We start from the raw sequence: 17,187 nt of genomic DNA on the forward strand, positions 1-17,187 counted from the left end.
CTACAATACACTACATCACCCTACAATACACTACACTACAGTACATCACCCTACAGTACACTACACTACAGTACATCACCCTACAATACACTACACTACATCACCCTACAATACAATACACTACAGTACATCACCCTACAATACACTACAGTACATCACCCTACAATACATCACCCTACAGTACACTACAGTACATCACCCTACAATACACTACACTACAGTACATCACCCTACAATACACTACACTACATCACCCTACAATACACTACACTACAGTACATCACCCTACAATACACTACACTACAGTACATCACCCTACAGTACATCACCCTACAATACACTACACTACAGTACATCCCCTACAATACACTACAGTACAGTACATCACCCTACAATACACTACACTACATCACCCTACAGTACACTACACTACAGTACATCCCCTACAATACACTACACTACAGTACATCCCCTACAATACACTACACTACAGTACATCACCCTACAATACACTACACTACAGTACATCACCCTACAATACAATACACTACATCACCCTACAGTACACTACACTACAGTACATCCCCCTACAATACACTACATCACCCTACAATACACTACACTACAGTACATCACCCTACAATACACTACAATACAGTACATCACCCTACAATACACTACACTACAGTACATCACCCTACAGTACATCACCCTACAATACACTACACTACAGTACATCCCCTACAATACACTACAGTACAGTACATCACCCTACAATACACTACACTACATCACCCTACAGTACACTACACTACAGTACATCCCCTACAATACACTACACTACAGTACATCCCCTACAATACACTACACTACAGGACATCCCCTACAATACACTACACTACAGTACATCACCCTACAATACACTACACTACAGTACATCACCCTACAATACAATACACTACATCACCCTACAGTACACTACACTACAGTACATCCCCCTACAATACACTATATCACCCTACAATACACTACACTACAGTACATCACCCTACAATACACTACAATACAGTACATCACCCTACAATACACTACACTACCGTACATCACCCTACAATACACTACACTACAGTACATCACCCTACAATACAATACACTACAGTACATCACCCTACAATACACTACACTACAGTACATCCCCTACAATAAATCAAATCAAATCAAATCAAATTTTATTTGTCACATACACATGGTTAGCAGATGTTAATGCGAGTGTAGCGAAATGCTTGTGCTTCTAGTTCCGACAATGCAGTAATAACCAACAAGTAATCTAACTAACAATTCCAAAACTACTGTCTTATACACAGTGTAAGGGGATAAGGAACATGTACATAAGGATATATGAATGAGTGATGGTACAGAGCAGCATACAGTAGATGGTATCGAGTACAGTATATACATATGAGATGAGTGTGTAGACAAAGTAAACAAAGTGGCATAGTTAAAGTGGCTAGTGATACATGTGTTACATAAGGATGCAGTCGATGATGTAGAGTACAGTATATACATATGCATATGAGATGAATAATGTAGGGTAAGTAACATTATATAAGGTAGCATTGTTTAAAGTGGCTAGTGATATATTTACATCATTTCCCATCAATTCCCATTATTAAAATGGCTGGAGTTGGGTCAGTGTCAATGACAGTGTGTTGGCAGCAGCCACTCAATGTTAGTGGTGGCTGTTTAACAGTCTGATGGCCTTGAGATAGAAGCTGTTTTCAGTCTCTCGGTCCCAGCTTTGATGCACCTGTACTGACCTCGCCTTCTGGATGATAGCGGGGTGAACAGGCAGTGGTTCGGGTGGTTGATGTCCTTGATGATCTTTATGACCTTCCTGTAACAACGGGTGGTGTAGGTGTCCTGGAGGGCAGGTAGTTTGCCCCGGTGATGCGTTGTGCAGTCCTCACTACCCTCTGGAGAGCCTTACGGTTGAGGGGCGGAGCAGTTGCCATACCAGGCGGTGATACAGCCCACCAGGATGCTCTCGATTGTGCATCTGTAGAAGTTTGTGAGTGCTTTTGGTGACAAGCCGAATTTCTTCAGCCTCCTGAGGTTGAATAGGCGCTGCTGCGCCTTCTTCACGACGCTGTCAGTGTGAGTGGACCAATTCAGTTTGTCTGTGATGTGTATGCCGAGGAACTTAAAACTAGCTACCCTCTCCACTACTGTTCCATCGATGTGGATAGGGGGGTGTTCCCTCTGCTGTTTCCTGAAGTCCACAATCATCTCCTTAGTTTTGTTGACGTTGAGTGTGAGGTTATTTTCCTGACACCACACTCCGAGGGCCCTACAATACACTACACTACAGTACATCACCCTACAATACACTACAGTACATCACCCTACAATACACTACACTACAGTACATCACCCTACAATACACTACAGTACATCACCGTACAATACACTACACTACAGTACATCACCCTACAATACAATACACTACAGTACATCCCCTACAATACACTACACTACAGTACATCACCCTACAATACACTACACTACAGTACATCCCCCTACAATACACTACACTACATCACCCTACAGTACAATACACTACACTACAGTACATCACCCTACAATACAATACACTACAGTACATCCCCCTACAATACACTACACTACAGTACATCACCCTACAGTACATCACCCTACAATACACTACACTACAGTACATCACCCTACAATACACTACACTACAGTACATCCCCTACAATACACTACAATACAGTACATCACCCTACAATACACTACACTACAGTACATCACCCTACAATACACTACAATACAGTACATCACCCTACAATACAATACACTACACTACAGTACATCACCCTACAATACACTACACTACAGTACATCCCCTACAATACACTACACTACAGTACATTACCCTACAGTACACTACACTACAGTACATCACCCTACAATACACTACAGTACATCACCCTACAGTACACTACACTACAGTACATCCCCCTACAATACACTACACTACAGTACATCACCCTACAATACACTACACTACAGTACATCCCCTACAATACACTACACTACAGTACATCACCCTACAATACACTACACTACAGTACATCCCCCTACAATACACTACACTACATCACCCTACAATACACTACACTACAGTACATCACCCTACAATACACTACACTACAATACACTACACTACATCATCACCTACAGTTGATTGGATGTGCATCATTATGAGGCTGATAGGGTCAGTGAAGACATGTGTAACCTGGTACATCATATATATTCAGTACTAGATGTCGTCTGATCTCTGTCCTGTTGCCCACCGTTCTCTCCTATAGGAACGAGGAGCGTGAGGAGAGGAACCGCCGGGCGTCCTACGACCTCAAGGCTGAGGGAACGGCCGACTGCGAGGACAGGTTAGTCACAGCAGTATTCCTGTATAGAGAATGTGAAAGATGAGTTCTGTTGAGTTGCTCACCTCCAGTCCAAGTTTGTAGCCCTGCATTAGTGCATTGGATAACTGATCAAGGGCTTAATGGCTAGCAGTGTGTTAGTGCCTGGTGTTGGTGAAACGGTGTCAGCCCCTATAAGTCCAGTGTGTTAGTGCCTGGTGTTGGTGAAATGGTGTCAGCCCCCATAAGTCCAGTGTGTTAGTGCCTGGTGTTGGTGAAACGGTGTCAGCCCCCATAAGTCCAGTGTGTTAGTGCCTGGTGTTGGTGAAACGGTGTCAGCCCCTATAAGTCCAGTGTGTTAGTGCCTGGTGTTGGTGAAACGGTGTCAGCCCCTATAAGTCCAGTGTGTTAGTGCCTTACCTGGTGCCTGCTGTTCTTCTCTGATTGGTATGTGTTCTCTGCAGCCCCCCTCCCACTCTGGAGGAGGTCCGTTCCTGGGCCCAGTCATTTGACCGACTGATGTCGTGCACTGCTGGCCGAGTGGCGTTTAGGTTGTTCCTGTGTACAGAGTTCAGTGAGGAGAACATGTTATTCTGGCTGGCTTGTGAGGAGTTCACCAAGGAAACCAACAAGACCTCCATTGAGGAGAAGGCACGGATCATTTACGAGGACTACATCTCCATCCTCTCACCCAAAGAGGTGAGTAAGACTTCTCCTCCTTCTTCATGTGATATTATATGTATCTAGTCTCTTCATGCTGTGTTTCCCCAGGTGAGTCTGGACTCCCGTGTTCGGGAGGTGATCAACAAGAACATGTTGGAGCCGTCGTCCCAGACCTTCGTTGATGCTCAGGTGCAGATCTACACGCTGATGCAAAGAGACTCCTACCCCCGATACATGAACTCCCAAGCCTACAAGAACCTGCTCAACTCCCTCTCAGAGCAGGCCCCTGAGTTCTAACTCAGCACTCTCAGAGCAGGCCCGTGAGTCCTAACTCAGCACTCTCAGAGCAGGCCCCTGAGTCCTAACTCAGCACTCTCAGAGCAGGACCCTGAGTCCTAACTCAGCACTCTCAGAGCAGGCCCCTGAGTCCTAACTCAGCACTCTCAGAGCAGGCCCCTGAGTCCTAACTCAGCACTCTCAGAGGAGGCCCCTGAGTCCTAACTCAGCACTCTCAGAGCAGGCCCTGAGTCCTAACTCAGCACTCTCAGAGCAGGCCCCTGAGTCCTAACTCAGCACTCTCAGAGCAGGCCCCTGAGTCCTAACTCAGCACTCTCAGAGCAGGCCCCTGAGTCCTAACTCAGCACTCTCAGAGCAGGTCCCTGAGTCCTAACTCAGCACTCTCAGAGCAGGACCCTGAGTCCTAACTCAGCACTCTCAGAGCAGGCCCCAGAGACCTAACTCAGCACTCTCAGAGTAGGTCTCCGAGTCCTAAGTCAACACTCTTTGTTCTAGAGTCTTAGGTGACAACAAACCTAGGATCGTCTCTCTTTTCTCATTTCCATTTGGTTTGAATGTTAGAGAAGAGAAGGGGTGGCCAACCTTCCTCCTGGAGAGCTATTACGTGTGCTATAACTGTCTGCACACCCAGTAGCTCTCTAGGAGTGTAGAGGATGTGAAGCGGGCCTCTGACCTGACCTAGCCCTGTCCCCATGACCTGGCGCCGCGCTACAGAGACGTCACCTGACTAAAGAAACTCAGGGTTCTACTGTCCGAGAAGTCTACTCGCCTAGGGCTCTACTATTCCGAAGGCTCTATTCTACTGGGCTCAGCTCCTCTGAGGGTGAGGGCTCTACTCTCCCGAGGGCTCTACTCCCCAAGGCCTCTATTCCACCTAGGTCTCTACTGTCCTGAGGGTTCTACTCCACCTAGGGCTCTACTGTCCTAAGGGTTCTACTCCACCTAAGGCTCTACTGTCCTGAGGGTTCTACTCTTCTGAAGGCTGTACTCCCCTGAGGGTGAGGGTTCCATTCCCCCCAGGGCTCTACTCCCTTAAGGCTCCATTCCCCCCAGGGCTCTACTCCCTTAAGGCTCCATTCCCCCCAGGGCTCTACTCCCTTAAGGCTCCATTCCCCCCAGGGCTCTACTCCCTTAAGGCTCCATCCCCCCAGGGCTCTACTCCCTTAAGGCTCCATTCCCCCCAGGGCTCAACTCCCTTAAGGCTCCATTCCCCCCAGGGCTCTACTCCCTTAAGGCTCCATTCCCCCCAGGGCTCTACTCCCTTAAGGCTCCATTCCCCCCAGGGCACTACTCCCATAAGGCTCCATTCCCCCAGGGCTCTACTCCCTTAAGGCTCCATTCCCCCCAGGGCTCTACTCCCTTAATGCTCCATTCCCCCAGGGCTCTACTCCCTTAAGGCTCCATTCCCTCCAGGGCTCTACTCCCTTAAGGCTCCATTCCCTCCAGGGCTCTACTCCCTTAAAGCTCCATTCCCCCCAGGGCTCTACTCCCTTAAGGCTCCATTCCCCCCAGGGCTCTACTCCCTTAAGGCTCCATTCCCCCCAGGGCTCTACTCCCTTAAGGCTCCATTCCCTCCAGGGCTCTACTCCCTTAAGGCTCCATTCCCTCCAGGGCTCTACTCCCGTAAGGCTCTACTCCCGTAAGGCCTCTACTCCACACAAACATTACTGCTCCAGATCAACACACTCCAAAGGAATATATAGTTTTAGAAAAAAATCATCTACATTTTATTTGTGTACAAGTTATTTTATTGTGTTATAATTGTTTATTATTTGTATAATTGTTTGGATGGACAAATGATGCCTACTTGTGGGCAATATTATATATATTTATGCGTTTGTAAATAGACAAAAGGGAATTGTGGGTAAACTGCATATGAGAATCAAGTGGGTGTCCCAATTGACACCCTATTCACTATATAGTGCACTACCTAATGGGCCTTGGTCTAAAATAGTGAACTATATAGTGCACTACCTAATGGGCCTTGGTCTAAAATAGTGAACTATATAGTGCACTACCTAATGGGCCTTGGTCTAAAGTAGTACACAATGCAGAGAGAGAAAATAGAAAAATAATAGAAAAGTAATAACATACAATAATAAAAGTAATAATAAATACACAATAAGTAACGATAACTTGGCTATATACACAGGGTACCAGCACCAAGTCAATGAGTAACGAGGCTATATACATGGGGTACCAGCACCAAGTCAATGAGTAACGAGGCTATATACATGGGGTACCAGCACCAAGTCAATGAGTAACGAGGCTATATACACAGGGTACCAGCACCAAGTCAATGAGTAACGAGGCTATATACACAGGGTACCAGCACCAAGTCAATGAGTAACGAGGCTATATACACAGGGTACCAGCACCAAGTCAATGAGTAACGAGGCTATATACATGGGGTACCAGCACCAAGTCAATGAGTAACGAGGCTATATACACAGGGTACCAGCACCAAGTCAATGAGTAACGAGGCTATATACACAGGGTACCAGCACCAAGTCAATGAGTAACGAGGCTATATACACAGGGTACCAGTACCAAGTCAATGAGTAACGAGGCTATATACACAGGGTACCAGCACCAAGTCAATGAGTAACGAGGCTATATACACAGGGTACCAGTACTAAGTCAATGAGTAACGAGGCTATATACACAGGGTACCAGTACTAAGTCAATGAGTAACGAGGCTATATACACAGGGTACCAGTACCAAGTCAATGAGTAACGAGGCTATATACACAGGGTACCAGCACCAAGTCAATGAGTAACGAGGCTATATACACAGGGTACCAGTACTAAGTCAATGAGTAACGAGGCTATATACATGGGGTACCAGTACCAAGTCAATGAGTAACGAGGCTATATACATGGGGTACCAGCACCAAGTCAATGAGTAACGAGGCTATATACACAGGGTACCAGTACTAAGTCAATGAGTAACGAGGCTATATACATGGGGTACCAGTACCAAGTCAATGAGTAACGAGGCTATATACATGGGGTACCAGTACCAAGTCAATGAGTAACGAGGCTATATACATGGGGTACCAGTACCAAGTCAATGAGTAACGAGGCTATATACACAGGGTACCAGCACCAAGTCAATGAGTAATGAGGCTATATACATGGGGTACCAGTACCAAGTCAATGAGTAACGAGGCTATATACACAGGGTACCAGTACCAAGTCAATGAGTAACGAGGCTATATACACAGGGTACCAGCACCAAGTCAATGAGTAACGAGGCTATATACACAGGGAACCAGCACCAAGTCAATGAGTAACGAGGCTATATACACAGGGTACCAGCACCAAGTCAATGAGTAATGAGGCTATATACACAGGGTACCAGCACCAAGTCAATGAGTAATGAGGCTATATACATGGGGTAGTGTGCAGGGGTACGAGGTAGTCGAGGTAGATATATACATGTAGGTAGGGATAAAGTGACTAGGCAACAGGATAGATAATAAACAGCAGCAGTATACTGTAGGTAGGGGTAAAGGATAGATAATAGACAGTAACAGCAGTATACTGTAGGTAGAGGTAAAGGATAGATAATAGACAGTAACAGCAGTATACTGTAGGTAGGGGTAAAGGATAGATAATAGACAGTAACAGTAGTATACTGTAGGTAGGGGTAAAGGATAGATAATAGACAGTAACAGCAGTATACTGTAGGTAGGGGTAAAGGATAGATAATAGACAGTAACAGCAGTATACTGTAGGTAGGGGTAAAGGATAGATAATAGACAGTAACAGTAGTATACTGTAGGTAGGGGTAAAGGATAGATAATAGACAGTAACAGCAGTATACTGTAGGTCGGGGTAAAGGATAGATAATAGACAGTAACAGCAGTATACTGTAGGTAGGGGTAAAGGATAGATAATAGACAGTAACAGCAGTATACTGTAGGTAGGGGTAAAGGATAGATAATAGACAGTAACAGCAGTAGACTGTAGGTAGGGGTAAAGGATAGATAATAGACAGTAACAGCAGTATACTGTAGGTAGGGGTAAAGGATAGATAATAGACAGTAACAGCAGTATACTGTAGGTAGGGTAAAGGATAGATAATAGACAGTAACAGCAGTATACTGTAGGTAGGGGTAAAGGATAGATAATAGACAGTAACAGCAGTATACTGTAGGTAGGGGTAAAGGATAGATAATAGACAGTAACAGCAGTAGACTGTAGGTAGGGGTAAAGGATAGATAATAGACAGTAACAGCAGTATACTGTAGGTAGGGGTAAAGGATAGATAATAGACAGTAACAGCAGTAGACTGTAGGTAGGGGTAAAGGATAGATAATAGACAGTAACAGCAGTATACTGTAGGTAGGGGTAAAGGATAGATAATAGACAGTAACAGCAGTATACTGTAGGTAGGGGTAAAGGATAGATAATAGACAGTAACAGCAGTATACTGTAGGTAGGGGTAAAGGATAGATAATAGACAGTAACAGCACTATACTGTAGGTAGGGGTAAAGGATAGATAATAGACAGTAACAGCAGTATACTGTAGGTAGGGGTAAAGGATAGATAATAGACAGTAACAGCAGTATACTGTAGGTAGGGGTAAAGGATAGATAATAGACAGTAACAGCAGTATACTGTAGGTAGGGGTAAAGGATAGATAATAGACAGTAACAGTAGTATACTGTAGGTAGGGGTAAAGGATAGATAATAGACAGTAACAGCAGTAGACTGTAGGTAGGGGTAAAGGATAGATAATAGACAGTAACAGCAGTATACTCTAGGTAGGGATAAAGGATAGATAATAGACAGTAACAGCAGTATACTGTAGGTAGGGGTAAAGGATAGATAATAGACAGTAACAGCAGTATACTGTAGGTAGGGGTAAAGGATAGATAATAGACAGTAACAGCAGTATACTGTAGGTAGGGGTAAAGGATAGATAATAGACAGTAACAGCAGTATACTGTAGGTAGGGGTAAAGGATAGATAATAGACAGTAACAGTAGTATACTGTAGGTAGGGGTAAAGGATAGATAATAGACAGTAACAGCAGTAGACTGTAGGTAGGGGTAAAGGATAGATAATAGACAGTAACAGCAGTATACTCTAGGTAGGGATAAAGGATAGATAATAGACAGTAACAGCAGTATACTGTAGGTAGGGGTAAAGGATAGATAATAGACAGTAACAGCAGTATACTGTAGGTAGGGGTAAAGGATAGATAATAGACAGTAACAGCAGTATACTGTAGGTAGGGGGTAAAGGATAGATAATAGACAGTAACAGCAGTATACTGTAGGTAGAGGTAGTCGAGGTATATATATACATGTAGGTAGGGATAAAGTGACTAGGCAACAGGATAGATAATAAACAGCAGCAGCGAATATGAAGAGTAAATAAACAGTGTTTGCAAAAAGGGTCAATGCAGATAGTTAAATAGTTAACCAATAGCTACCCAGACTAACTATCTTATGGCTTGAAGGTAGAAGCTGTTCAGGGTCCTGTTGGTTCCAGACTTGGTGCATCGGTAGCGCTTGCTATGCGGCAGTAGAGAGAACAGTCTATGTAGCTGTAGTGTTTGACAATTTGTAGGGCCTTCTTCTGACACCGCCTGGTATAGAGGCCCTGGATGACAGGAAGCTTGGCCCCGGTGATGTACTGGGCCGTACCCACTACCCTCTGTTGTGCCTTACGGTCGGATATCAAGCAGCTGCCGTACCAGGCGGTGATGTAACCGGTCAGGATGCTCTCGATGGTGCAGCTGTAGAGCTTTTTGAGGATCTGAAAGCCAATGCCAATCTTTTCAGCCTCCTGAGGGTGAAGAGCCATTGTCATGCCCTCTACACGACTATGTTGGTGTGTGTGGACCAGGATAGATCTTCAGTGATGTGGACACCGAGCAACTTGATGCTCTCGACCCGCTCCACAACAGCCCTGTTGATGTGAATGGGAGTGTTTCCCATAGTCCACAATCATCTCCATTGTCTTGGTGAAGTTGAGGTTGTTGTCCTGGCACCACACTGCCAGGTCTCTGGCCTCCTCCCTATAGGCTTTCTCATCGTTGTGGGTGATCAGGCCTAGCACCGTTGTGTCGCCAGCAAACTGTTGGAGCAGTTTGGCCATGCAGTCGTGGCTGAACAGGGTGTACAGGAGGGGACTGAACCTGTGTTGAACATCAGCGTGGTGGATGTGTTGTTGCCAACCCTCACCACCTGTGGGAGGCCCGTCAGGAAGTCCAGGATCCAGTTGCAGAGGGAGGCGTTTAGTCCCAGGGTCCTTAGCTTTGTGAACACTATGGTGTTGAACGCTGAGCTGTAGTCAAAGAACAGCACTGGGCCTCCAACACCACATCCAGCAGTATCTGGTCTCATTATCTAGCCAGTGTAGGGCTAGATAATGACCTCTGCTAACAGTAATCCAGTGAGGGCTAGATAATGACATGTTAACAGTAGTCCAGTTAGGGCTAGATAATGACATGTTAACAGTAGTCCAGTTAGGGCTAGATAATGACATGTTAACAGTAGTCCAGTTAGGGCTAGATAATGACATGTTAACAGTAGTCCAGTTAGGGCTAGATAATGACCTCTGCAAACAGTAGTCCAGTGAGGTCTAGATAATGACATGTTAACAGTAGTCCAGTTAGGGCTAGATAATGACATGTTAACAGTAGTCCAGTTAGGGCTAGATAATGACATGTTAACAGTAGTCCAGTTAGGGCTAGATCTCTGTTAACAGTAGTCCAGTTAGGGCTAGATAATGACATGTTAACAGTAGTCCAGTGAGGGCTAGATAATGACATGTTAACAGTACTCCAGTTAGGGCTAGATAATGACATGTTAACAGTAGTCCAGTTAGGGCTAGATAATGACATGTTAACAGTAGTCCAGTTAGGGCTAGATAATGACATGTTAACAGTAGTCCAGTTAGGACTAGATAATGACATGTTAACAGTAGTCCAGTTAGGGCTAGATAATGACATGTTAACAGTAGTCCAGTTAGGACTAGATAATGACATGTTAACAGTACTCCAGTTAGGGCTAGATAATGACATGTTAACAGTAGTCCAGTTAGGGCTAGATAATGACATGTTAACAGTAGTCCAGTTAGGGCTAGATACTGACATGTTAACAGTAGTCCAGTTAGGGCTAGATAATGACATGTTAACAGTAGTCCAGTGAGGTCTAGATAATGACATGTTAACAGTAGTCCAGTTAGGGCTAGATAATGACATGTTAACAGTAGTCCAGTTAGGACTAGATAATGACATGTTAACAGTAGTCCAGTGAGGTCTAGATAATGACATGTTAACAGTAGTCCAGTGAGGGCTAGATAATGACATGTTAACAGTAGTCCAGTTAGGGCTAGATAATGACATGTTAACAGTAGTCCAGTTAGGGCTAGATAATGACATGTTAACAGTAATCCAGTTAGGGCTAGATAATGACATGTTAACAGTAGTCCAGTTAGGGCTAGATAATGACATGTTAACAGTAGTCCAGTTAGGGCTAGATAATGACATGTTAACAGTAGTCCAGTTAGGGCTAGATAATGACATGTTAACAGTAGTCCAGTTAGGGCTAGATAATGACCTCTGCTAACAGTAGTCCAGTTAGGGCTAGATAATGACATGTTAACAGTAGTCCAGTTAGGGCTAGATAATGACATGTTAACAGTAGTCTAGTTAGGGCTAGATAATGACATGTTAACAGTAGTCCAGTTAGGGCTAGATAATGACATGTTAACAGTAGTCCAGTTAGGGCTAGATAATGACATGTTAACAGTAGTCCAGTTAGGACTAGATAATGACATGTTAACAGTAGTCCAGTTAGGACTAGATAATGATCTCTGTTAACAGTAGTCAAAAGCCAGATGAGTTTCTAATCAAAAGGGACTACCAGATGCAGACAGCCCAGCAACAGACCAGGCTCGCCAGCTTAAAAGTGACACCAACCTACCAAATAAACAGTGTTATTATTATTATTTAAAAATCTAGTACTCTGAACTAGCCAAGTGTTTAATAATGCCATTATTCTGTTTTATTATCTAGTTTAATATGTTGGTGCCTCACAGACACTGAAAGACAAGATCCTCTCTCTCTGGGGACATCAGATCCTGTTGTGACGTCATCTCTCCACCAGGCAATAGTGTTCACCACGTCTGCATCGGGAATGGTACCCTAGTGTACTATATTGGGCCCTGATCTAAAGTAGTGCACTATATAGGGAACAGGGTGCTGGGGAGACCAGTCCTTCTAATTTGCTGAAGGACTGCATGAGGTTTCTGTTCATTCTAGACGTGACCAAACAAACCGGGTATCGAACCAGAGTCATTTGAGTGCCTCAAGACCACATTCGTCCACAGAGCTAAAGGCTTGATAGGCCCTAGCTTTGGATCTTACATTAGTCCTCAGGTTAGGTTCATCTATCATCATGAGTGGGGGAGGAAAAACACTAGTCCTCAGGTTAGGTTCATCTATCATCATGAGTGGGGTAGGAAAAACACTAGTCCTCAGGTTAGGTTCATCTATCATCACAAGTGGGGGAGGAAAAACACTAGTCCTCAGGTTAGGTTCATCTATCATGGAGGGATAAGGAATCACATTTCTTAATGAATCAGAGAAGGACAGGTTGACTCTCTTTGATGAGCTAGACCTTTATGAGGCAAGGATGGAGAGGTTGACTGTGTCCCGATTCTCTACCCTCCTTCCGAAGTGCACAGGTGCAAACGGTCATGGATTTCACAATGGTGGAAACTCCCTCTAGCCTTTAAATCCACGATGTGGAGTGTGCAAGTGCATCCTTGGAGGATTGGGATGTATCCGTGTGCAGTCCTCGGTCTGCTATCATGCTTCATGGTGGTACAGTACTTCGAATTGTCCTACAACAGCGTCTCAACCTTCTTCTTGGGAGACCAGACAGTCCACATCTTTGTTCCAGCCCTATACTAACACACCTGATTACCTCACCGCCAAACCCTTGGTCAGCTGACCTAGGTGTCAAATAGGGCAGAGCTAGAACTAATACTTGCAGCCTGGTGTTTCCCCAGGAGGGTTGGGAAATCATGTCTCCAAATGGCACTCTCTAGCCCCTATATAGGGCACTACCTTTGACCTGAGCCCTATAGGCCCTGGTCAAAAGTAGAGCACTATTGGGAATAGGGTGCCATTTGGGACGAGCTGATTAATTGAACATAAATCAACTTCAAAATGCAAAGGTTAAGGTTTGGAGAGCCACTGCTATACAGGTTCATTTTTTTCTGTTCATAATCAACTGTGCTCTTTTGTGGTACGTTTACTAACTAGGGGATACCTTTTAATCAAATGTGAATGTTTACAGTATATATGGTTGATTTTTTTCTGTTTTATTCCAAGAAAATGATGTGGGCATTTAAAGTCTTTAAGATAAAATAAAGATAAAATAAAGCACAATCATTGTACTGGGTGGTAATGTAGTGTTTAAAATAGGCTGGAGGAGAGTGCCTCCTTCCTGGACTGTTTGTTCTTCTGTGGGTGATCCGGTGTGTTTGTTGCAGTGTTGTGTGTAGAAGAGGACTGAGCCCCCACCTCTCTTCATGCCTTGAAGTGTCTGCACCTGGACACCACAAAGGAAGAGGCTCTATTGTGTCCTACTGGCTCAACCAATCACAGCCCTCCAAGCAGTTATCTGGCCTCATCCATATGCGTGGATATTAACATTCATCAGACCAGACTCAATGACACAACATCAATGGACAGGAACATCGACTATATATATTACAGAGTATCAATGAAGGGGAACAGAAATGATATACACTGAACAAAAATATAAACACAACATGTAAAGTCTTGGTCCCATATTTCAGGAGTTGAAATAAACGATCCCAGAAATTGTACATATACGCACAAAAAGCTTATTTCTCTCAAATGTTCACAAATTTGTTTACATCCCTGTTTTTTGAGCATTTCTCCTTTGTCAAGATAATCCATCCACCTGTCAGGTGAGGGTTGGGGAGTAGCGGATAAGATGGAAGGGATTACTAAAAACAACTGTAACTGTATTCCGTTACATTGTCAGCAAACACATTGTAGTCAAAATGGAGACTTTTGAAAAACTAGATGACTTTTAAATTGAGAAAGGATGCTGTGCGGGAAAAAAATCTTTGACACTTTTCATCTTTGACAGTTTTCTCAATGACGACGTTGAAATCAGCTGCATAGTGTGGATCCCAGCCTATAGAATAACAGCTGCATAGTGTGGATCCCAGCCTATAGAATAACAGCTGCATAGTGTGGATCCCAGCCTATAGAATAACAGCTGCATAGTGTGGATCCCAGCCTATAGAATAACAGCTGCATAGTGTGGATCCCAGCCTATAGAATAACAGCTGCATAGTGTGGATCCCAGCCTATAGAATAACAGCTGCATAGTGTGGATCCCAGCCTATAGAATAACAGCTGCATAGTGTGGATCCCAGCCTATAGAATAACAGCTGCATAGTGTGGATCCCAGCCTATAGAATACCAGCTGCATAGTGTGGATCCCAGCCTATAGAATAACAGCTGCATAGTGTGGATCCCAGCCTATAGAATAACAGCTGCATAGTGTGGATCCCAGCCTTATAGAATAACAGCTGCATAGTGTGGATCACAGCCTATAGAATAACAATGTGTATCCCAGCCTTATAGAATAACAGCTGCACAGTGTGGATCCCAGCCTATAGAATAACAGCTGCATAGTGTGGATCCCAGCCTATAGAATAACAGCTGCATAGTGTGGATCCCAGCCTTATAGAATAACAGCTGCATAGTGTGGATCACAGCCTATAGAATAACAATGTGTATCCCAGCCTTAGAGAATAACAGCTGCACAGTGTGGATCCCAGCCTATAGAATAACAGTGTGTATCCCAGCCTTATAGAATAACAGCTGCACAGTGTGGATCCCAGCCTATAGAATAACAGCTGCATAGTGTGGATCCCAGCCTATAGAATAACAGCTGCATAGTGTGGATCCCAGCCTATAGAATAACAATGTGTATCCCAGCCTTAGAGAATAACAGCTGCACAGTGTGGATCCCAGCCTATAGAATAACAGTGTGTATCCCAGCCTTATAGAATAACAGCTGCACAGTGTGGATCCCAGCCTATAGAATAACAGCTGCATAGTGTGGATCCCAGCCTATAGAATAACAGCTGCATAGTGTGGATCCCAGCCTATAGAATAACAGTGTGGATCCCAGCCTATAGAATAACAGCTGCATAGTGTGGATCCCAGCCTATAGAATAACAGCTGCATAGTGTGGATCCCAGCCTATAGAATAACAGCTGCATAGTGTGGATCCCAGCCTATAGAATAACAGCTGCATAGTGTGGATCCCAGCCTATAGAATAACAGCTGCATAGTGTGGATCCCAGCCTATAGAATAACAGTGTGGATCCCAGCCTATAGAATAACAGCTGCATAGTGTGGATCCCAGCCTATAGAATAACAGCTGCATAGTGTGGATCCCAGCCTATATAATAACAGCTGCATAGTGTGGATCCCAGCCTATAGAATAACAGCGGCATAGTGTGGATCCCAGCCTATAGAATAACAGCTGCATAGTGTGGATCCCAGCCTATAGAATAACAGCTGCATAGTGTGGATCCCAGCCTATAGAATAACAGCTGTATAGTGTGGATCCCAGCCTATAGAATAACAGCTGCATAGTGTGGATCCCAGCCTATGGAATAACAGCTGCATAGTGTGGATCCCAGCCTAGGGAATAACCTCTGCATAGTGTGGGTCTTTTTCAAGACCACTGCAATCCGCCCTGGCATGCTGTCAATTAACTTCTGGGCTACATCCTGATTGATGGCAGCCAATTCTTGCATAATCAGTGCTTGGAGTTTGTCAGAATTTGTGGGTTTCTGTTTGTCTACCCACCTCTTGAGGATTGACTACAAGTTCTCAATGGGATTAAGGTCTGGGGAGTTTCCTGGCCATGGACCCAAAATATCAATTTTTGTTCCCCGAGCCACTTAGTTATCACTTCTGCCTTATGGCAAGGTGCTCCATCATGCTGGAAAAGGCATTGTTCATCACCAAACTGTTCCTGGATGGTTGGGAGAAGGACTGATGGTCGCGCTCACCTTGTCTTCTCCGGACAAGCTTTTTTTCTGGATGCCCCAAACAATCGGAAAGGGGATTCTTAAGAGAAAATGACTTTACCCCAGTCCTCAGCAGTCCAATCCCTGTACCTTTTACAGAATATCAGTCTGTCCCTGGTGTTTTTTCCTGAAGAGAAGTGGCTTCTTTGCTGCCCTTCTTGACACCAAGCCATCCTCCAAAGTCTTCAACTGACTGTGCGTGCAGATGCACTCACATTTTTTTTTCTACATTCTAGAATAGTGAAGACATCACAACTATCAAATAACAAATATGGAATCATGTAGTAACAAAAAAGTGTTAAACAAATCAAAATATATTTGAGGTTTGAGATTCTTCAAAGTAGCCACCGTTTGTCTTGATGGCAGCTTTGCACACTCTTGGCATTCTCTCAACCAGCTTCATGAGGTAGTCACCTGGAATGCATTTAAATGAACAGGTGTGTCTTGTTAAAAGTTGATTTGTGGAATTTCTTTCCTTCTTAATGCGTTTGATCCAATCAATTGTGTTGTGACAAGGTAGCAGTGGCATACAGAAGACTGGTATTTTACCAATCTTCTGTGTGCCACCCCTACCCTGTCACAACAACTGATTGGATCAAATGCATTTTATTTATTTATTTAACTAGGGTAGTCAGTTAAGAACAAATTCTTATAATGACGACCTAC

General features: G+C 44.1%; 1 protein-coding gene across 4 annotated transcripts in view; it reads left to right on the plus strand.

Annotated features, from left to right (window-relative positions):
* rgs20 (regulator of G protein signaling 20) overlaps positions 1-14,270 on the plus strand; it is a 43,665-nt gene extending 29,395 nt beyond the window's left edge. For 2 of the 4 annotated variants that reach the window (XM_046320661.1, XM_046320663.1), the window contains exons 3-5: positions 3,390-3,467; positions 3,908-4,142; positions 4,215-6,434. In XM_046320661.1, coding sequence (XP_046176617.1) covers positions 3,390-3,467; positions 3,908-4,142; positions 4,215-4,403 — 502 coding nt within the window. In that variant the 3' untranslated portion in view covers positions 4,404-6,434. Of the gene's footprint in view, positions 1-3,389; positions 3,468-3,907; positions 4,143-4,214; positions 6,435-13,926 lie in introns of those variants that run through there. The other 2 variants (XM_046320662.1, XM_046320664.1) reach the window with 2 other exon arrangements.
* The last annotated feature ends 2,917 nt before the right edge of the window (positions 14,271-17,187 follow it).

Source organism: Oncorhynchus gorbuscha, linkage group LG22 (assembly GCF_021184085.1).
Source record: "Oncorhynchus gorbuscha isolate QuinsamMale2020 ecotype Even-year linkage group LG22, OgorEven_v1.0, whole genome shotgun sequence".
NCBI lineage: Eukaryota > Metazoa > Chordata > Actinopteri > Salmoniformes > Salmonidae > Oncorhynchus > Oncorhynchus gorbuscha.